Raw genomic sequence first — 23,484 nt, forward strand, 5'->3', positions numbered from 1 at the left:
AAAAAACAACCTTGCATTATTATTAATGGTTATTCTGAGGGAACACTAACTACTGAGAGCCTTAGTAAGAACAGCACTAGCTGCTGACAGTCCTATATTGATTGCTGCATTGTTCTGAACAGCTGATCACTACTGTGCATGTAAAACTTGGGTTCTCTCTCCTAAAACATTTTTATCCCCCTCTGTTTATCACTTTCTAGAGAGTTTGTATATTTTTTCTCCAAAAACCTAAATGGATCTTCAGGCCCCCAAATGCTTCAGTATCCCCACCTGTACACTAAGCAGAGATTTGAGCCAGGCATTAACTTTCACCAGTACAATTCACACGATGTCTGCACACATTCCCCCAATCTATTCACAAATCTGCACAGGTTAGATTGCAGCAAAGACTGAGAATAAAAGGAAATAGGACAGTAGCTTACTTTGGAAGAGTCACATTCAAGGTTCCAACTGGCAGAATTTCCATTGATTTCCCCCAGAATTTGTTTTTCCACCTGATATCTGAATGTAATAGTGAAAGAAATACAAAACTGAAAAGACCAAACTCTCCCCCTTTCAATGATCTGCGGGGCACACGAGACGATCTGTGCTAGACCATCTGGTTTAAAACAGGACTGTATGAGATTGCCATGAAAATACAAAAGAAAAAAAATTCTATAAAATTACATTAGGCCAGAAAAACTAAAGATAAGTTTGACTTTCTTCTAGGAGTCATGTCTGTGCTACATTATTGTTAAATATCTCATGAAAACACTCAATAAAAATTAAATACACATGCCAGTAGATACAAGGAAAGAGATGCTTGTTCAACTGTGTAAAAAGAACTGCTCGTGTTTGTAAGAAATAGTAATTTTCTTGGTAAAAAACTTTTAAGCAGAAAAGTATAAACAGATTACAAGCAACAGGGAAGTTGTAACACATCTGCTCACTCTTGAGGATTTGAAGTGAAATAATTCAGAGCATCAGTTTGCAATATGTTACTACAAAAATAATAAGTATAGAAATTTTGAGTAAGTTCCAAATGCAAAGCTCAGCTTGTACAGACAAAGTTTTTACTTGCTAATAAAAAAGGAGTTTATGCTTTTGAATCAAAAAAGTATACCTTGCCAAAATACAAAGTTCTTCGATTCACAGTGACAGGCCGAAATGGGAGGATGGTGGCTAACCTGGAAAACAGTTTGGCTGAGTTAAAACCAATTCATTTTCATTTCTAAGACAATACAATTGTTACTGCAATATGAAAATGCTAAATAGCCCACACTGTTAGGCTATGTTGCTATGAAAACAGATACAACTTAAGTTTGTACTTAAAACACTTCCTTGTGATTATTGTAAAAATGTATACCTTCTAGCATTTAACAAAGTTCAATCATACTAACCGTTCTAACCAGAAAGAAAAACAAGATTACTCTATAAAACAAAGAAACCAAAATCTACATCTAAACAGGAGTGTCTGTATAGAAACAAGCATTACCTGCTCTGAGAAAAATCGAAATCCTTTGTCTTCTCTAATACATTCATAAGTTTCACCAAGCACTGGGTTAAATGGCTTGCTTCCTGCTCTAAAGTATGTAGAGGCATAGCCTGATGCTGCAAAAGCGGCTATGAGAACCTGTGCAAATACAGACAAGCACATAAGAGAGAATAGGCAGAGATTCCTATGTATACGCCATCACCATGTGGTATCACACAACTCAGAGTGAAACCTGGATTAATGAAGCATGCCCGACAGTGAAGCCATACATCCCAGCCAGAACCAGTACAAACTGTACTTCTTTTGCTAATATAATGCATTTTTCTTCAGGGCCTCGGTCAGTCTCTTTCAATAGTCCCCTAAAATAACAATCTGCACCTAATACTGTTTTTCTACCTTTGACCAGGCTTATCACTAATCATCTAAAACACAAACCCAGCTCTAGTCTATGGTCCTGGTGAATAAATATTATATGATAACTTCTAATGACAACACCACATACCATTTTCCTATGGGAACTATTTTATTTAATGCCAAACATAAACAGCTCTCACTTAGGATGTACTTAATGCAAAATTATCTCAGGATCTTACCTGTATGTAAGGCCTTGTCAGCCTCCTTGTCTACATGGATAACCAAAATTTAGTAATCTCTGCATCAGGCCTAGCTAGATGTAATAAACTAAGTGACATGCTAGAGTAATTTAGACTACAGCTCCCTTTAGCAGAATTAAAAAAAAAAAAACCAAAAAACCACACACAACAGGCACTGAGAAGACCAAACAAAACTTCAGAAGAGCAATACAGGGGTAAAAATCACTTGGTTATGGATAATCTGCTCACAGCCAGGAAAGGATGCTGCAGCATTAGAAACCGCCAATGCCTGTATATACAGTCCTAGAGAGTGAGATCAGTCTTCACATCAATGAGTCATAATTGCAGGACTTGGTTTGAAGTCAAGAGAAGTCCCTCAGCCTTGTTCAAATCAAACCTACCACCTGTAATTGTTGACAGCATTTATCTGACCCAGCAGGGACGTCTGCTGTCTGTGAAGAGGAAGAGCAAGAGAGGACCCTGCAGAGGAGTCCACTCAACAGCTCCCTTCTTATATCTGTATTAAAAAGTGCTACACTAAATTTATTACCATGCGCTCATAAGGATCATCTGTTTCAGCAGCCTTATCCAAGAGTTCACTGTATTCCAGCTCTTCACAAAGATGTTGCAAGGTATTCAGAGGTTCGTTTAACTCAACTGGCATGGATACTTTGGAAAGATCTTTGCCAATGTTGTTTCTCAAAATATTCCACAGATTGATGTTACTGGTGTCAGGGCTGGGAGCTGGGAGACAAGTTCTCCGTCCGTTCCTGAATGCGCCTCCTGTTAGTTCACCATTAAGAACTAGGGAGGGAAAAAACTATTATCATAAGAAAGCATCAGATTAAGAAAACCAGACTTATCTTTTGAACCAAATCACCATCAAAATAAGCAAGCCCAGTTTCACTGATTTCAGCTGTTGGTCTTGTACAGACATGCAGTAAATCTGGTACATGAACATAACCAATGTAATTTCTTAAAGTTTAAAACATAGCAGTATACTTTGCCGAGAAATGTTGTCTGCAACACTGGTGTTGTCCTCAGATATATTATCACTCACATCACTGATATAAGATTCATCATCAGAAGCCTAAAACATAAATAAAATATCAATTAACTCAAATACAGATAAAATAAACTGGCAAAATAGACAAAATTAATTAATTGAAACAGAAGTTTTCAAAGAAATAATCTCTACCCCATTAGAGCTTTTACCAAAATCAACTGGATGTTTCAATCAACCCATACTGCCAATGCACTAAAAGCATCAAAACAAGTGCTATGCTCTCTTTATGTTTCTGAATTCCTTATTTTAAAGCCAAATACAGACATTAAATTTGCAAAAGGATTAGAGATGAACAAAAAAATTGCCAATGTAATGCACTGGGGATAAGAGGTGGAAAGAGTCAGATTTGTGCTCTTTATAAAGAACCAAACAATAAAATGCAGCTTGCATTTCAGCAAAAATATTATATAAACATCAACCTATCATCTTGCAAAACAGTAACTACATTAGTTTTGGCTATTTTTAAGATTTTTTTTTAAATATTTATTTTCAGAAGTATTACTTTCAAAATATTTTACAGTATTTACTGATGACAGTATTTGTTATAAGGCCTATAACATTTGGGAGTGGTTTTGTAAAGTTTCCCTTTTGTTTATACCATAAAGACATACCAATTTTCCATGCCAATATAGACAACTCAGACTACTGAAATAACATGTATTTTACACTTGCCAGAGGAATAAGATAAGGAACCATTCCATTCTTTAGACGAACAGCTCTAGCAGTGGTTGTGCCAACTCATGGCACATGAGCAATCCTTTTCAAAGAGAAAATATGGTGGCATACTCTTATTTCCTCTTACAGAAGAGTTGTGGTAGACTGCAGCACTACTGTGGCTTTATAAAAAGGTATTTTAAAAAATAAAATTGAAGAATTTATTCAGGATAGCATAGGAAAGTTGCAGACAGCAACATGATTCAGGAGCCTGTACTCACTCTGACTGCTTCAACTTTGAGCCTGATGATGCAATTTTTCAGGTTTTTGTCTACTTCTCTGATTATAGAGAATAACTTTATATGTATACTTGAAAACTTTTTTTTAAAGAATGTTTCAAAATGTAAATTAGTTGACTGCATAGTCAGACATAATTGTTCCTGTCTATGTCATCCTTATCTGAAACTTCCGTAGTCTAGCAAGGACATGTACTGAACATAAGCTACCGATACAAACAACTTTCAACTTAGTCTGACACTTCAGGAAACTTCTGCACCCCATCACAAGGGAGTCTCAGGTTCATTTATCTACACCTTACACATTCTGATATGTTTTTATTCTAATTAGCATTATATAAAAAAAATAAATCATTCACTAGTGATAGCAATACCTAAATCTGTCCAACAGCAAAGCTGCAGCATGCTATCACAGCCTACCTCGTTTTCTGACGAGCTGGCAGACAGAAGCACTTCCTGTGCATCAAAGAACTCTGAAACAGATTCAGACATAGAGAGCCTGCTCTCATTAGAAACTTGCTGAGATAGTGGCAAACTGACATGAATTTGTTCACCCGTCTGTAAATAAAGCACAGAAAAATAAAAGTATTGTTTCTAATATAAAAGAAGTATGCATAGAAGGGGTAAATCACCTGAATAATTTTTCTATGCCAAATATAAGCACAGACAGTAAAGACAGCGTTTTAGGAGGGCTTTGTATGTACATAACAGATGAGATTTTGACAGTTACAAAATAAAGTGCATTTTGAGCAGTGAGATATATGTCTTCATTTGAGGCCTGCTCAGTAACAACTGCTAAGTTTTAGCAGTGTGAATAATCACAGATCTAGTTCTGTATCCAGAGGAATAGTTTTGTGGACAATAGCAGGATTGTGTCAGACTAGTTCAACCATGAAATTCAGATGAAAAGACACCTGGTCATAACGAATTACATCACTGGAAGTTAGCTTTGACACAACCAAAACTCAAATATAAAGCCTTATAAGATCAGGGAGTTATAAGTTACTTTCAAAATTAGTGCATTTGTGAACCAGTTTAGTAAGAAACATTTGAAATGTTTGAATATTCAGGAGGATGGCTATAATATATATTTATGTGCTTTTATTCCATGTTTGTATTCCAAATCTCATTTGAATTATACCATTAACACTGATTCAATACCACTAAAGGCAACAAACTCTCTGTGGTTTATTATAAAGAGAATTTAACAGCAAAGGCAAGGGTTCAAAACTGTGTTACGTACATATCAGTATGGGAGTAAGATAATTTAAATAGTTGAACATACCTTCCTCTTCCCGCTACTGATGGGAGGAACACCAGGTTTCAACATGTTACCCTACAGGCTATTGCTTTAAGAAAAGGGGCAAAAAACCTAAGATTCTCTCCCTGTACCATTCCACCAAACGAGCTGCTGCTGTGGAGGCATGACAATTCTGGGACATAATACAGTTGAAACTACTGAAGCCTTTCTAACCATGGTTAACTCTTCAGATTGCAACTAAATCCCCATTAATCTTACTACAGAAGTCTTGCAAATGGTTTTGTTGATGTCTTAACCCTGTAGAATTATTGTATATAGCCACCTCAAAATGCACTAACAAACAAAAATAATCATAAACAAGCCAAGAGGTCAAAACCCATTCCTTTTTCACTGGAGCTTATAAGCTTGTAGATGGTTTATGATGTTTGATGAATTATAATGGAGACAGAAGCTCATTTCACTTATTTTTACAGGAAGTGATTACAATTTTAAGGTTTTGTATAAGCTAGAAGGGCTTGGAAAAACACACATGCCCCTATCTGAAAAAGACGCTCACACAGGCATTGTCTACACACTGCAAGATCATATTTATAAAGCAATCAAGAGAAGAAGAGAGTGAGATCTGGGAACCTCTTTGAAAAACTCCTTCAGTCAGACCTACTTGTAACAAGATTACAAAATACAAAATAGAAGAGATGATCACTGCTCAGAACTTCACTACAGATTGTTGTGCTATGGCACTGCTGCACATCTATCTTTTGTTGCTAGTCTCCAACATGCTGGACTCTTCCCCATTTTGGAAAAATTATTTGAACATTTTCAAAAAGTAAATAAAAACAATTAGAAACATATTTTCACTTTTCTTTCTTGTTGGATGAAATAATTAGGAGACAAGAGTATGTTAATTGAAATGGCATATGCATAGGAAAAAAATAGTGGAAATAACAAATGAAAAATATTTTGGTAAAATGCAGGCAGAACAGTCAAAGTGACCACATTAATTGGAACATACTACAGCTCGCAAATTCAATTTGTCCTTCTCATGAGAGAAGTTGACTTGTTATTGATACAAATGTTCAGTAATCTGTTGACTGAGGAAAGCGAAATAAGACTAGAAAGACGACATTGGTATAGTTCTTGGTTCATAGACTGAACCTTTTGATTTCAGCAGTGCCACTCAAGATAGTAAACATCACTTTAAGCACTTGCAGGATCAGGCTTTAAATACTAAACTCTTCTGTTGATTTGGCAAGAAACTAAGATACAGAACTGGTTAGCTACTGTGTGTTACATTCAAATACAGTAAAACCTCATTAATTTCCACTGGCAACAATTAGTATTCCAAAACTGGAGTCCTTCCCTGTTTCTCTGCAGAGATCAAACTGAGCTCTTCCATGAGATCAGGCATATGCAAAAAACAGACAGAAGTTTTATTTGTAAGGAAAACATAATCTGACTTTTTCTATAAACGAACACTTGCCAATCTGAAAAATTCTATAATTTGCCAGGTGTGTTTCAGCTATTAGAGAGAATTAGCAAGGTGTGATTGTACTCTAAATCCGTTAAAGGCCAAAGTCTTACCTCATCAGGACTAGGGATAATATTTACACTGACAACCTGATCACAAATAACAGATTCTGAATGTATTCTGTTCAAGCGACTCCTTAGTTCAGCATTCTGGTTGAGAGCCTTAAAATAAAAATTGCACATTTCATTTAAAATTAAAAAGTAAGTGTTAAACAGTAAAAAAAAAAAAAAAGAAAAGAAAAAGAGAGAAAAAAGTAGCTTCTACCCAGCAATTTCCTAAGAAATACAGAACCTTGTTTCTTCCATTTTTAGAGAGATACCTATTTTGAGATCCCTCTAACATGATTTAATCTTTTGGTTTGTTTGCCTTCAGTGATTTTCAGGAGGCTAGGGGGATCAATATTCTCCCACAACGTAACAGTAGCATTCTACCTTAATTCTTGAGATAGGGTATACTGGTAAGTTATGTACACTATGTAAATAGGGAGTGAATGCAGCAGCAAAGAATGAAACTGCAAAACAACAAACAGGAACTACTCACAAAATGCTGAGAGGTAATTCTTGGTTTATAACTATACAGCTCTTTTGAACAAAGGTTATCAGCACTTAGATCCTGCAAAAGGAAATTGCTTCCTTTCTAGGAAAAACAACATAATTGCTAGCATCATTGGGTGTTTGCCCATCCAGATTGAGCTGATATATTTGCATCTGTGTACTCATTTCAAACTAGTGATCCATTAGTGTGTCACAAATATCAATAGAATTCAACTGGTGTCTGGTATCTGATGATTTTTCTCCTTTTATAAAGCCCAACCTAGATTATAAATTTGGGTACATATATACATATTGTCTGTTATATAGAAAGACTTGTGCAAGATTCTGAAATCTAGAATAAGTATAATATGCTACATACCTAGAACATGAACTGACTTAATCCCAATATATCCCCAGCACTGGGGATTATAGAAAAGAACAACAGACATACTGTTTTACTAGAAAATGACTGTTACAACGGAGTGAAAATCTTCTGCCTCCACCTAGCGCAGACTCAAGAACAGATTACATGAACGTACTGAAACAAAGTAGGACCGAAGTAAAATAGGTTAGCTTAAACTGTCACTAGTTTAAATTACCCTATTTTTCTTTGTTCTGAAACAGTCTGGGCATTTTCACAGTTGCCATCTATCAGGAAGGGAAAGTGATGACTAACTGCAGCCTGGCAGAAGCTTCTTAAACTGCTCAGACCTTGTCATGAGACCAATTAAACCTGGGCGTCTAAATAAGACCAAACTTTCAATTATTCCCCATCGAGACTACAAACTAACAAGTGACAGTGACTTTTAGACTGACACTGGAGGCCAGGAACAAAAAGAAAACATGATCACCTATTTCATACAAGTTGCTAATAAGTCTCCACAGATCTTTGTTAAATTTGTATCTGAAATACACCTGAAAAAGGCATGTATCTGAAAATCCAATTTACTCATGATTATCCTGTAACCCACAATTCCTTTTGCAGTTAGAGAAAGAGATATATAAAACAAATCTGAAAATATACAGTCAAAATTTAAAATTCAATTAAGAAAACAAGAATATCTCCTTGGCTGTGCTGGAAACAGCTCCAGGAATGATACCTAGCATTTGTATGACAATATTTGATCCTTTTTCTTTGCTTTGGAAAACCATGACAGATACATGCTTACACAAACAAATGACGTCTTTCACCTCCACATGCATTGAGGTTAGATCTATGCTCTCATGTCATAACAAAACATATGTCATAGTTCTGGTCAAGAACTTGGCTTTTTCTTGGCTCCTTCTACCTCAGGAAACGGACGAAATAAAAAAGAAATAGTGCATCTGGCAAGCTAGATGTGCTTGAAATCAAATGAAGAACATACCTGAGAGAGGGACTGTCTGAGGTGTGCTATTTGAGCATTGTGGCCTGCAAGATCCTGCTCTGAAACAATCTGCTTAAGCTTCTCCTTCTCTATAGCTATGCTGTTAAAGGCAGACTTCAAAAGAGAATGCACTAAGCAAAAAGAAAAAAAAGAAAAGTGTTTTCTCAGCTACAGAACTCCATATTGACATCTATTACAGTATTTCAGCAATAAAAAGAGTCAGATTTCCATCCCACAATTATGGAAGTTTGAAACAAGGATCTGAACTTCCAGTAATCCATGCCAAATTAAGTACAACCACTTCCAGCTTGAGGTTGTAATGTGCATACTGTATGTTCACACGTAAGTCATCTTGAGCATATTATTCATGCAGAACGTATGGAAAGGTGCATATTTGGAAAATGTGTCCAATGTGCATTCTTTTCTTTCAGTTTTTTTTTTTTAATTATTATTTTTATTTTCAGAGTAATAAAAAAAAAATCAATTCTGCTAAGACTTAATATTGCACTAATAAAGAGGATTTCTTGGTCTTTAAACAGGCTTTTGACATTTTTTAATGTCTCACATTAAAAAGACTCACATTTAAAGACTCACATTTTTCCTATGTCTGCTATGCAACAGAAAGCAAACTGATAACAAACTCTTTTTAAAATATTATTTTTCAGTCTGTAGGACCATTCATCTATTGGCGATCAAATGGCATTTCTAAAGTACATTCCAGTAATAAGCTCTTCTGTTGTTTCCACTGACACAGAAAACATTGTACAAAAATAAATTGCACAACATTATATGTAGCAGTGACATTCTGATTCATCTTTGGGGAGAAATAAAGAATTTACTGAGAAACAAAATGTTTGCATATTCAATCACATATTTACAAGATGCAGAAAGTAGTTCAGAAGACTTATAAAAAAAAATCTCTTATCATAGTTTACCTATCTCTGTATTCATGACATCCATGAAAAACATAAGAAGGATAATACATGTCGCCTTTATGTAAGCCACCTGACTGGCTATCAAATTCTTATACAATATCATCTAATGTAAATGAATGCTCTGGCCATAACTAAGTGAAGGCAATGAAGAAACACAACAGAGAAGCACAATAAAGGAAAAGCTTGACATTTCCAGTTACCTTTTTGTGCCATCAGGCAGAATTCTTCTTGAAGCTTCATGTACTCAGTAGAGCACTCCAGAGGGTCCGTTACATGGCTTTGGGGAGTCTGAAACTCCATGTCTGCACACAGATTGGGATTGGATGAATGCAGTCGAACAGGTGACATTGTAGCGCTGAAAGGGACCTACAACAAGAAACAGTGAAGAAATATTGTATAGGGTGCAACCAACCTTTAGACTCTGTTGAAGCAAAATACAAATTTCTTCCGAAAACAAAGACTTAGTTCCCAACATGAAGAACGTGGTAAGAGTGAAGATGTAACTTTTTACTCTCCTAAATCTCAGCACAGCTGATGCCGAATTCTCTTGAGATTTCTCACTGAAACAGGCAAAAGAAGGTCTAAATACATAGCTAACAGCTAAGGTTGTAGTGGTTTTATTCTAACATTTACAAAAATGGTCCACTTCCTAGTGCTTATAAGGTGACTGGGAAATTGAACCATGACACATGCAAATTTATATTTGGACATTTGAGAGTATATGTAGTATGACTCTGGTGTTACAACACCGACATTTGAAGTATGCAAGTTCCTCCACAGATCTAGAAACAGGATATAACATTTTCAAATATATCACTGAAATTTTTCAAAACTACTGGCAAATCTTGAGTTGAAACTCACTGTACTGGCAACTACGAAGAGAGAAAAGGCATATAGTATTTCTATAGTCTTTCTAACTAAATAAATATATAGCAAAAAAAATCAAAACTCCACTTGATTTTCATTTAAAGTACATGAATCATAAATAAATGCAAAGAGATACGGTTTAGTAAAATAGAGCAAAGAATTTAGTTTATTATCATTTCCACTTCTCTTTCTTTTTCTATACTTTTCAGGTACAGTATAAAAATACATATGCAAATCTTAATAAATTTTATATGCATGAATCGAACAGTTACCTATGTGCTACATATGCAGTACATGGCTACCACTGTGATATATATGATGTGTGTGTGTGAGCGAATGTTGTATTTTATTTTAATTTTACCATTTAAACACATTTGTATAAAAATCAGGCCAAGAACCCAATTTTCAAATTTAAATGCAAAGGATGCATGCAGAACTGCATTTTGTTACTTAAATATTAAGCACTGAAACACATGGAACCCATTAAAACTAATTTGTTTCATTGTATTGATGGAATATATAAATCAAGAATTTCCACACTGCAGCCCAATATAATTATTCAAATATGAAAAATGGGGTCAAAATACAAAATGTGTCTTCAGAGGCATGATAAAGAGCAGCAGATCATATAAAAAGTCATATTACTAAGAATATTTATCAACACATATGTTATATACTATCATCAGTATTTGAAATTGATACATTGTTATTTGATTAGATCAGGAAATGGTTTTATCAATCCCTTCCTGTAAAAGTTGTCATCAATATACATTTTAGGCTTCTAATTCCCAAAGGAAATTCTCAAAATGCTGTTGGATTCATCATATCTCATTCCAATCATGAGCATATTCTGCAAAATATAATTTTCTATCCTGTTCTTCCTCAATTTTCACTATATGTAGCAAGTAAAATAATAACTCTATGGCACCCGTCCAGTATAAAGTTTATTCTCTTCTCTCACATACTTTGATTTCCAGCTATATCAACAAAGCAAATATTTTTTCTTGACCTCATTTTAGCCTTATATCAAGAAGACTTCATTAACAGGAGATGTAGAACAAATTCTTTCCATTCATACTGGATATTTACCCCATTATCTTCTTCGCGAGTACCAGACTGCCTCTCTCAGCCGTGCAACAAAACTAGGTTAATTGACTACCATAACTGCATGTAGGTTAATATCAAGTTTCCTTTACAAAACCTTTTCAATTCTTAAATCGGAGAATATGTTCCCAAAACTTTCTGACTGGGAGCCCCACAAAGGTTCAATTGCTCCAGGTGGCTCCAGGCAGGCCAGGCAGCTGGCTACATGATAGCCGTGTGTGCGGGGAGCATGTACCCAACCCTCAAGCCCATCGAGAAGGCAGGAAAGAAAGCTGATCCCGGCTATAATATAGGAAATTGAGGGAGAGTCTTCGCAGCCCCACACGCCCGTGGTGATGAGGGGGGTTGCCCCAGCTCCACACAGACTGGCAGAGCTGCAAGCAGGCTGCCCACACATGGGAAGGCTCTTTTGTCACTTTGTGATGAACCTAGCTGAAGAAACCTGCTTTGGATGCATCATTTCTGCCTCACACCTCAGCTGGCCAAGCTGAAAAGCAGTGTTTATGCAGTGAGGTTTATTGGAAAAATAACAAATTATAATATGCCCTAGAAACAGCATTTAAATGTTCTACAAATATATCACACTGCTTGCAAGAAATACACATTTACATGACAAAGTAGCTACTTTGCCGACTGTTTTAAATACAAGAACCAAAAATACTAAAGTGTTGACTGATATGAACTCTCCTCATATGCATTTTTTAGAAAAGATTCCGAGCTACTTTCCACAATAGGTGAAAAAGTCTACATTGAACAAACTCTTTCATTCTCTTGAATAGGAAACAGTCCAAGAAACACTGCCAACGTACTTCTCTTCCACTTTTTTCCTTCCACTGCTGTGCTTTCTCTCTACATCCATGATGATTTGATTCTGACTTTATTACCCATTCATTTTCTGGTTGGGCTTTTTGTTTGTTTGTTTTTGGAGGTTTTTTAAAAACGTTTAACTTCTCAGTGCATCACTCTGGTTTCCGCTCCACACACATTCTTCTAGACATGACCTCTGATGTACCTTGTCCTGACTCTGCTTTACGCTAGGTGCGTAATACCCGCTCATTCATCATCTTCTTCAGAATTATGTGTTCACGTAGGAACAGACTGTTGCTGGTAGAGCGGGTTGTAAGGAAAACCTCTTCTTTCTGCCATGCATTTAACTGATGTAATTCTGTATCCCTCAGTCTACACACAGCTTCATTGTCTGGGAGAGACAAGCACTTTGCTACATCAGCCAGAAAGAACGGGCCATGGCCACAACCACTGCAACAGCTACAGAGTCATTTTGATGCCTTTAATTTTCCTTCCTCCTGCACGTTTTCCAGCTCCTCCAAGACTCCTTCAGCAGGTCCTTGCTTCAGCTGCAGTTAACAACTCAGCAATTCCCTGGACTCCTACTGCCTTGCAATCTAAGTCCAGACGTATTTGGTCCACTTACGCACTCCCAGATACAGCTCTCACCAGCGCCGTCTGACTGGTGTTGAACCTACTGGTTAGAGCCTCCCACAGACACGGCTCAGCCATGTGAACTGAGAAGGGGGTTGATTTCTCTGCTAGGCAGGTAGACCGATGAGGTCAGAATATCAATCAATTATTGAGCACAGGATACAGCATCAACTGATTACGGGGGTTTAAATTGAGATGAGTTAATTTAGGATCTGGAGAAACACTGATTTCTCTCATGCTTTTTAGGAGGGACTAACAGTAACCCAGTTTGGTGGTTCAAGTAGCCAGAGGCTCAAGGTATTCAGGCTTAAGCAGAAGCTATGTCTGAGCTAGGGGATTTTAGCGATGGGCTGGAGCACCCTGGTGAGGACATTAACTGCTTGGGCTAGGTAAGGGGTATTTGTTTAATGCTCACTTCAATTTTTGGCTACACAGAGTCTTCCCTATCTAGCTGTTGTACTAATCAGTTGATGGATTAGTACTAATGTCTGTATTATATATTCCTAATAAATGCTTTCCTGTTAAAGCAGCGTACCATTTTGATGCTAATGTAATCTCACAAACAGTGCTTCCCCCTCCCAATTCCCAGACTCATGTTGATTTCAAAGCTCCAGATTTTGCATCAAAGACTTAGAGAATTGGCAAAACTAAATACAGATACTAGAGGTAGTAATATGACTTTTTGGGATTATGGAATGTAAACAGAAAGTGTCTCAAATGAAAAGGCTAACCTTATACTACCTTGGGGAAAAAAAAACAAAAACAAAAAAAGAAAACCAACTAAACAGGAAATTTTATAATTTCATGGCTGTTTGTAACACATCTCCTTGGTTCTGCCATCTTGCTATAGACTGTCACAAGAATCTTTTAATAGAATTTGATCGCTTCTTTCCATTTTGCATAGCATATAGCAGAGTATGTCAAAGACATGTTCAGATAGTGCAGGGCTTGAGTCTAACCATCACTTGCACTTGCATAAAGGAGGAGGGACACATACCATGTAAACAAGCTCAGACCCACATTTATGGAATTAATTTGTGTCAGGCCCGACCACTTCTAGGGAACTCAGCTGAAAGTGGGTAGTATGGACACCTCCAAAAAGTGCAAGAAACATTTTCATGAGCTTATTACACATTCATGTCACACAGCTTCCCATGTTTAGATCTATCCCTTGATTTTTAAATCCACTCACTGTTGTAGCCACTGCAGCTGCCAGTCTCTGCCGGCGTCGTGTTGTGCTGAACTGGCCCTTCGGCGCCGGCCCTTCCTGACAGTGAATGCAAGAAGAGAAGGAAGTAGAAAAAGAGAAGGGAAGGGGTGATGGGACACAGGAAGATGAAAGGTGATCAGAAAAGGAAGAGGGAGAGTCTTTAAGTGGATTTTAATTTTGTTAACTTTTATGGCCTACACATTCTGAGGACATATCTCATGTTTTCAGTTGTGTATGCCAGAGACATAAAAAGGCTAGATGCTTCCCTAAAATTATCTCCACCTGAGTTGGACTGCAGTACACTCACTAAGACTACCAAAAAAAAAAAAAATCAAATCTATTATCATTGCCATTCAGAGTCATAAGGCAATTATGGAATAAGAAAACAAAAAGGATGCTATGGCATGGCAGAAAACACAAAATCCAAACTCCTTCTGGGGGTCACTTGACCATCTAGAAGATGAATTCTGAAAAAGATCACTTTGTATTAGTGGAAGTGCATGAACTGTGGTCATTGATGATGCATGCATCTCAATGGTAAAACTTTTTTGGTGTGTATGTTATAGTGAGTTTGCTTATGTAAACATTCCTATGCACAGCTCTTGCATTTCAGTGTCCATTCTTGAGCCTATTTGATCATTTCCTCCACACACCACTTTTTTGAGTTCCAGCTACTTCTCCTGGACATTACTGAAGGCTTGGCTTCCAAAGCAATGCAAAAACTCAGATAAAGCAGCACAAATGAAAACTAAATATTCCAACAACTACTTCCTTTCCTGCGTGCCTAACTTGTGGCTTTATCCCTCTTAATTTCACTTTTATTTTACTTTTAGGAAAGTTCATCATGGTACATTAAAGACAAGGAAATAATTGTTTAATGTAGAGGAGCTCCACACCTATCAAAGTACTTCTCTTTAATGTCTAATCAAAATGTCATTACTTTGAAGCCATTTTAAGATTTTAGAAGACTAGAAAAGCCACCTTTCTGCTTTTAGAAAACAATTTTCAAACCCTTTATATTTTTCATCCCCCTGTATCTCCACCTATAACCTCTTCAGTATTTTTAAATCTATATACATTTTTACTTTTTTTGAAAGCAGCCTGAGCACTATACAAATAATAGTGTAGATTGGATACATGGACACCATGCTGAAGAACAGGATATTGTAGTTCAATTATTAGCTGAAGTGCCTTGCTCCTATAACATTCCTGCTGGTGGGGTTGTTGCATCTGAGAACGGCCGTACCCTCCACCCTCTGGCTGATACTAGTGGCAGTGCTACTGACAATTGAAGGGTTATTTAACAATCACAGTAAAAGAAGAGTTACTTTGTAATATTTTGTAAAATTCTCACATTAAAAACCATGTACATAACCTCTAAAATATAGAGTACACATTGTGTTAAAGCAGAGAAGGCATCATACACGTAAAGTAAAGCACTTTATGCTCTACAGAAGTATGTCTGTCCTGTGACTAAGAGTTTGGAAGGATATTCCTGTTTAACTAATACAAATATATATAAATATATATATGTACAGGGAAAGAGACAGGCACAAATATATATATAAATATATGCAAGTTTATGAATAAAAGTATGCTTTATTAAAAAGGGAACAATGAGCTCTGCAGAACCATACACTCCCCTCAACACAACAGAAACTGAGGTCATAATTTGAGTTATGATATAAAGAAATACTTATTTAAGGGAAAAGGTAATAAGCCAGTCCTTGGGTCTGGTTTCATTTTTGAGCTGAAAGCCTCGGCAGAGCAAGCTGATTTTTCTGGTTGCTCTATATTATAGAGTTCTCTATTAAACTACTCCTGCCCAAGGAGGGGTAGGGGTGGGAATCATCTTGGAACATCACAACTCTGAGCTTTTGAGGAAAATCAAATCAACATTAGTTCATTTTATTGCTTTTCAGTAATTTGTTTTTCTTTTGAAGATCTTTAGGTTATCATGAGAATGACAAATCAGTCTTTTATCCAAAGAGGAAAAAAAAAAAAAATCACAACTCAGTTTTTGTACAAAAGCCTTATTTGTAAAATGAATGAATACAGGTCAATTAAGCTGTTGTTGCAGGCCATTATCATAAGACTTTAAATAGGCTTTTAAAAAAAAAAAATAAACCTCCTTTATAAAAATAATCTTTCTTCAGAGAAGCAGACCATGTATTACTCTTGAGAAAAGGCCTGTAAATTAAGCTGTTTATTCTAAACAGTTTAACAACGCTGAACCCCCAAACCTGCAAACGAATACACACATGCTACGTTAAATTTCACTTCAGGGAGAAGCCTCACTCTAGTCACTGAGATTAGCTGTCTGAGTAAAGTTAACTGCATAGTGAACTGGTATACTTAATCAGTAAATATATATTTCTAAGAAACAAAGCGAGCAGCTTTTCTTACAAGAAAAAGTATGTTTTAAACACATCATACACTTAGCATTCATACTCCAGAACGTGTTAGCAGGAATACAACAAAAGCTATCTCATCGACAAAAAAATGGTAACAAGTACAATACAAAATCTGGACGAGAGAATTCTCTCCTTGTGTCTTAAGCAGCTGATGCTGAGCGAGCAAAAATTACACCCTTGTTCCCCATTACTCATGAACAAAACACCTATATATAGTAGAGTTCCCTAATTTTTATGCTCTCCAGAAGGACAGCACTCAACATCATACTGTCAGGTCTTTTGATAGTAGTTAACGACTGCTCATTCTAAAATAAATAAGTGCAAGTACTTCAAATGGAATTAACAGTGCAACTAGCTTAAAGTTAATGTGTTAGTATCAGCATTATCCCCTAAAACTAAGGAGATGTATGGAGGCATAGAGGAATGAAAAAGACAAAAGAAGTTTTCTTAGTACCAAACGTCAACCATTTAATAGCAAATCATGTGTAGGCACCATGAAGAAATGATCACAAATTAGACAATGTGATTCTCAGTAGCGGATGCCCTGATAAGCAGTTTATAAAGTGTTTGAGTAGTCTTAAAAAAATGAACTATAAGGAAGGCCAATAAAGCTAGAAGGAATGGCTAACAGAAGAAAAAATGGGACTGTAAGCTTAAAAAGCACCTAGGCATGGGGGAAATCCACATTTTAGTGGAACAGCATCATGAGCAAATTAGGAACAACACAATGAGTCAGAGCAAGGCCATCTTGCACAGATCACAGCTTTAGACCATTCATGGGACAGGACAGCCCTTGGAAGCATAAACAATGTGTTAAGCCCATCAAACTAGGCAAGATAACATAGCAGTCAAAATGGAGTCTTCATCTTCCATATAATTTAGAATAATTTTATTGTTTCTATTTCACTGCAAATTAATTTATGAATCAGTCACCAATAACTTAATGCTTTGCTCTAACAAAATAAGCTTTACATTTCCAGCATTAAGCTTGCCAAGAGTAATGCTGACCCAGGTTAGACAGAGTTCATTATCGACCCAGAAGTGACAAACCCATGTAGAGCAGTGCTATGCATACAAACTCTCTCAGGGGAACCTGCAAACCAACCGTATTTGAGAATTTCAGGAGCTGAGGCACAGCTCCTGCCAAGCCACAAACAACAGTTTGAGAGTCAAGTGCCAAAAGGACAGAAGCCCAGACTACTGTCACTTCGGCAAAGTGCAGGCAACACAGGAACAGCTCATAACTCCTCATGACCCACCCTAGATCATCATACATTTACTGCTTTCAAAGTTTTTTAGTCATTTTTGTGGAGAGGAATTTCTCCAAGATCACTGTGGCATGAAAGAACAACATGCATGACTCTGTGTCTTCATAGGCAGCAACTACTTACATCCATTTTCCTCATATTTATATTTGCCTACGTTATTCAGCAGGGAAACACAGTGATCCTCCAAATGAAGGTAAGAGGACATGACATCAATCATCAAAATTCCTTTACTAATAAACTTTTTTAATCCTATCAGATGCTTCATTGTCCAACCTATTCTGATTTATCTAGTAAAACAGGTAGAAAGAAAAATCACCTACGACAGCTGCAACGAGAAAGCTGATGAAACTACAATTTCTTCTTTCCTTAAGATTATTAATCTTAAATGACTCACATTGAGCTCCTTACTGTGCCTGAGTCAGAGAAAACTCCTTATTGTGCTTCTAGGAGGCATATTAAAGGCTTTCAAAGTTTGCATGAATTTCAAGGAATTTAAATGGATCAAAAGTTGACGACTTTATTTATTCTGTAGCAGACAGCACAGTGGTGGTGATTGTTAACTCCTGAAGTCAGTTGATTATAGTCTTCATTATCAGTTGCTCCACCACAGAAAAGATTAGGTTTTGGATTAGGCCTCAAAACACACAACTACTTCTGACAAAACACAGTAAGATACCCTGGATCTAGAAGTAACACAAGTGTATTATGATTATTTCTTTGCTTTTACTTTTCAGCTCTAAGGCAGGATGAAGTAAATTCTTTCTTCACATAATTTATTCTTTGGTTTATTCAGTTTGTTCCCATACTAGCCTTTTCTGTAAGAGAAGGCTTGTGAAAATACTTCTCACTGGTAACGTTCCTGGTAGGCAGGAACCTTGACAACAACCTTGACTTATGTTCCTTGACAAAGGCAACTGGCGTGTTTAGTATTTCATTCATGTTTTCTGCTTTTAGCTCGGTATTATCTGCTCAACTGCCCTTCTTGACAAGTTTGAGATAGAACATCAGCATCCCCATGTGCTGCATGTATATTGCCTTTTTTACACCTTAATTGACTAGTATTCAGATCCCCCTCCTTTCCCTAGACTGCAATGTTTTCATATGAATGAAAGTAAAATCAATACTTTTCTCATTAAATTTTCTAGATTTTAAACGACAAACTGAGATTTAATATACTTCATCAGGAACATAAGAGACAGTACATTGAGTTCCTACTTTCAGCTAACATATAATTTCATACTTGAAAGTTAATCTAAAAGTACAGTGAAAAGTAAAACATTGTGCATTCAGTACCTGAAGTTGAATTTTTGCATCTTTGCTGACACTTTTTGTTCTCCATCGTCTCGTGACCCGCTTGTCTTTCTTTGAAATATCTACACAGTTAGCCTACATTACACAAATAGTTAAAAGCGACAAAGTGCTATTAAGTTGACACAAGCAACACAGACAGTACAGCAAGTTAGTAAAGAATCGTAGCGTTAGACATCTACAGATTAGAAAGTAAGGAGAATGCCATTGCTGGGACCCACAACTACAGCAGTGACCAGCTGTAGCTATCCATACATTTCTATAAGCACATGGTGTATTTAGCTAATTTAACAAAACTACTGGTGTACTTTCTTCACGAGTGCACAATATTTAAGATCAGATCTTGAAATCCTTGTGGATTTCTATGCTGGTACTACTCAGAGAAATGTAGAGTTCACCTCTTCCTGGAATCAATGGTAAGTCTCGTCACCTTATTGGAACTAGACTTCTCGATGCACCAACACCACTGGGAGATGTGTGTACTCAAGGGGACTGAGCGAAAAAGGAATAAAGTATTTAGAACTTAGGATCTGCTGCTGCTTTCTTGAGTTAAGTGGAAAACTCACCCTGAACTGGGAAACAGTCCAACCCTTGGGACCTTTGTACTATGCCCTCTTTTCTAGAGCATGCAGCTTCATCTTTGAGGGTCTTTGGGTCTCGACTCCTTAAAAACTTAAAATTATATCTGACTCAGCACAATAAAAACTCATTATATACAATAGCAATGAATACATGTATTTCTATTGTAACAGTTGTCAGTTTTGCTTTGCAAATGACTTAATCATTTGATCCATCCTATTCAACTCAAACAATTAATACATCTTAACTACTTATTTACACTTGAAACATTATTATACATGGTTAAGATAAACACATAAAGTTAAACCTTTAATCCAAGAGTTATTATGATTTCAGAAAATCATTCTGAGTTAACAGACAATATATTTTCCTTAACAGAAAGAACAAATGTTTCAGTGTGATGATTTATGTTCAAGCATATTTACCTGCATGTCTGTGAAATTTGGTGCTGACTGAGTTCTCTGTAGTATTTCTAAATTTTGAAGAAGTTTACTGAGTTCCACAAGGTTTGACTGACAATGAGCAAGATCTAACAGATACAAAACAAAAATACATTAAGTGCTTCAGTTCAGACTTCTTTTTGTTTTTTTTTTTTTTGCCATGATAACACATTATTAAAGCTAAATGTCCAAATCCCTGGTAATAAGGCGTCTAAGTAAAAGCTTTCTTTTTAGAGATGTTGAGAACTTGTTATTTCTACGGGAGTCAGCAACAAGCCTGGACCTCAAAAGCTGATCATGTTTTAATCATGACAGCCATTAAGATAATACAGATTATTCAGATAAATTTTAAAAGCAACATCTCAAAACATGAAGAGAGGAAACTCCCACTACAAGCATCTATTTACTTGAAGAGCTACTTCAGGTGCATGTAAAGATGTAACTTCACCATTTTACATTTACTCTTTCTTATTTTATAGCAACAAGAAGTTTTGCTGAAAGAACAAGGCACAAAAAGGTAAAGACTGACCTTCTGCACATCTGTCCATCTCTTCAGAGTCCTGCAACCAGGCTGCCACTTTACTCTGACCAGTAGTGCAGGTGGCAGGAAGGCTGTTACTGCAAGGTATAGGAGACTGCCAGGGGAAGCTATTTTGTTGCACCTAAGGAACAATAAAATGCTTAAATTTACTGTTGCTCAGTCAGTGTGATCACCATACTACTTCAGAATAAGAAAACAAAATACGCATTGTGATTTCAGTGACATCTGTGATTTGACTACATAGTTCCTCAAGATGCCGATTTTTCTGAACAGCATTTTGGAGAACCAAACCAAGAACCTCACGAGCAAGCTGTGTTTCCTAGACACCAGTTAGAAAAGCTGTTGTTTAAGAGGAAGAACATTATCAAACAGTAAAGAGACAAATTTATCCCTGAGGACAAAGACAAGTGCAAATTGTTCTAGGGATGGTGAATTATTTGCAAGATCTCCACAGCAGACTATTAACAAAGGCTGCAGGAAGGCTAAATTAAACAGTCTCTGTTGCACACACTCACAGCTTTTGGCTGGCCATTGGTTCCCACAGTGGAAACTTCTCTCTATTGGCATTACAAGTAGAGTCCACTGAAACTGCCCATGGGCAAGCCCATCAGTTATCAAGAAAAAAACACTACATACCTTTCCATCTGACACATTAGCAGCTGGTGAAGACTCTGTAGTAGAGGCTGAAGGGAATATATGAAAGCTAGCATCTCTCGGAGATCTCACAATCTCATTCTGGCGGTACAGCCGGTGGTGGCGTAATTTTGCAACCCATGCATCAAATGAGTCCTGGGACTTCACCTGGAAACAAATTAACTATCAAGAAAGCATTCAAAAGACTACTTTTCTGCATACTTTTACAGTTTTATCTGTTTCCACTGTGGATGAGAAGAGAATAAGTATTTGCACCACTTTTTACCTTCAGATGATAGATGTGTTCTTCTGTGTCAAGATCTATTCTACGAGCCTTCTTTTTTATGGACATAACTGATAAACCAACATCAATGCTCCCATGGACTTTGCCTTTCTGTATCTAAAATCATAAAGCAGGGTAAGAAATTGGTAGTATCATGCACTTCTGCACTATATTTAACAGAAAGATATCTGGTGCTGAAATGATTTCCCATTTTATGAACATTTTAATATAAAGTCATATTAAAACATAAAACCTGTAGTCAGACTAATCACTTACTGTATTTGTAGACAAAGAAAAATATCTCACAAGAAGTGCTCAGTGCAGAGCCAACTCCAAATTTAAAGTATGTTGGTTTGCACCAGTATACAGCTACAGGTAAGTGAGAAGCAGAGAAAATTAGACAGTACTCAGCTCCCTGCTGCTACTGCTTGATAGTTACTGGTATCAGATCTAACCAATTTAATGCTACCCTTTATATCTCTTGAGTACATTTTAATCACTTCTCTGTCCTATCCACATATCTCAGAATAATCAGCTCTGACTGACATAAAAAATTGAAAAACACATGGTCGGGCTAATCTCTCAAGCTCCTTCGCTAAATAAACTATTTTAAGTAATGTAGGTTTTATTTTCATAGAAGTAAGGAAAGGTAGAATTCTTGAAGACAGAACTGAACCAAAACCTTACATGCTTTCCATATACAGATCTCTCTTTGAATCCATCAACAATTTTCATGTATGTGCTGTCATAAATATAGAATCATAGAATCATTAGGGTTGGAAGGAACCTTAAAGATCATCTAGTTCCAAACCCCCTGCCATGGGCAGGGAAACCCTCCACTACACCAGGTTGCCCAAAGCCTCATCCAGCCTGGCCTTGAACACTTCCAGGGATGGAGCATCCACAACTTCTCTGGGCAACCTGTTCCACTGCCTCACCACCCTCTGAGTGAAAAATTTTTTTCTTATATCTAATCTAAATCTGCCCTCTTTCAGTTTAAATCCATTGCCCCTTGTCCTATCACTACACGTCCTTGTAAAAAGTCCCTCTCCAGCTTCCCTGTAGGCCCCCTTTAGGTACTGGAAGGCTGCCATAAGATCACCCCGGAGCCTTCTCTTCTCCAGGCTGAACAGCCCCAACTCTCTCATATGCCTAGAGCGAGTACAAGATTTAATCACCCGGGCAGGCTGAATTCCAATACAAATTTTAAAATTGTCTTCAACTTTACTTACATCAATTGGTGACTTTGAATATTTCAACAGTCCATTATCCAGGACGAAAAACCTCTGAAAGAAAAAAAAAAAAAAATTCTTTCTTAATAAGTGGATGCCATTTAAACTGTGTACAATTATTCATCTGCAAAAGGATTACTCTGTAGCAATTAAGAAATGTTTGTGGGTTGGTAAGAGAGGATAAATACAGTATTGAATAATTCTCTTGCTAGTTTTTTGACAACAACTGTCTTCTAAGCAAGAAAAACTAGATTCTCTTCTTTCAACACTGTGTTCTAGGTTTAACTTAACATTTAACATTTAACAGCAAAAGTGCATAGTCTCACTGTGAGCTCACACAGAAGATTGCAATCAAGAAGATAAACAAAATTCAGAGACACAATTGAGCAAATCTGCCCAGTCAGCATGCCTGAAGGGCAATACTCTCCCTTAAGAACATCTTGGGTCCATGCAGCCCC

At 36.7% G+C, this 23,484-nt stretch overlaps 1 protein-coding gene across 5 annotated transcripts in view; it reads right to left on the minus strand.

The window, feature by feature from the left end:
* Window positions 1–23,484, minus strand: part of OSBPL6 (oxysterol binding protein like 6) — a 48,069-nt gene that overhangs the window by 6,011 nt on the left and 18,574 nt on the right. For 2 of the 5 annotated variants that reach the window (XM_086616129.1, XM_086616130.1), the window contains exons 4-19: window positions 23,027–23,080; window positions 21,798–21,911; window positions 21,515–21,679; window positions 20,867–20,999; window positions 20,323–20,426; window positions 19,304–19,396; window positions 14,311–14,385; window positions 9,908–10,073; window positions 8,773–8,903; window positions 6,926–7,033; window positions 4,504–4,641; window positions 3,070–3,157; window positions 2,618–2,871; window positions 1,475–1,612; window positions 1,103–1,166; window positions 423–501 (exon numbers count right to left, since the gene is read on the minus strand). In XM_086616129.1, coding sequence (XP_086472255.1) covers window positions 423–501; window positions 1,103–1,166; window positions 1,475–1,612; window positions 2,618–2,871; window positions 3,070–3,157; window positions 4,504–4,641; window positions 6,926–7,033; window positions 8,773–8,903; window positions 9,908–10,073; window positions 14,311–14,385; window positions 19,304–19,396; window positions 20,323–20,426; window positions 20,867–20,999; window positions 21,515–21,679; window positions 21,798–21,911; window positions 23,027–23,080 — 1,904 coding nt within the window. The remainder of the gene's footprint in view (window positions 1–422; window positions 502–1,102; window positions 1,167–1,474; window positions 1,613–2,617; window positions 2,872–3,069; window positions 3,158–4,503; window positions 4,642–6,925; window positions 7,034–8,772; window positions 8,904–9,907; window positions 10,074–14,310; window positions 14,386–19,303; window positions 19,397–20,322; window positions 20,427–20,866; window positions 21,000–21,514; window positions 21,680–21,797; window positions 21,912–23,026; window positions 23,081–23,484) is intronic. The other 3 variants (XM_086616131.1, XM_086616132.1, XM_086616133.1) reach the window with 3 other exon arrangements.

Source organism: Tauraco erythrolophus, chromosome 8 (genome assembly GCF_009769465.1).
Source record: "Tauraco erythrolophus isolate bTauEry1 chromosome 8, bTauEry1.pri, whole genome shotgun sequence".
NCBI classification, from domain to species: domain Eukaryota; kingdom Metazoa; phylum Chordata; class Aves; order Musophagiformes; family Musophagidae; genus Tauraco; species Tauraco erythrolophus.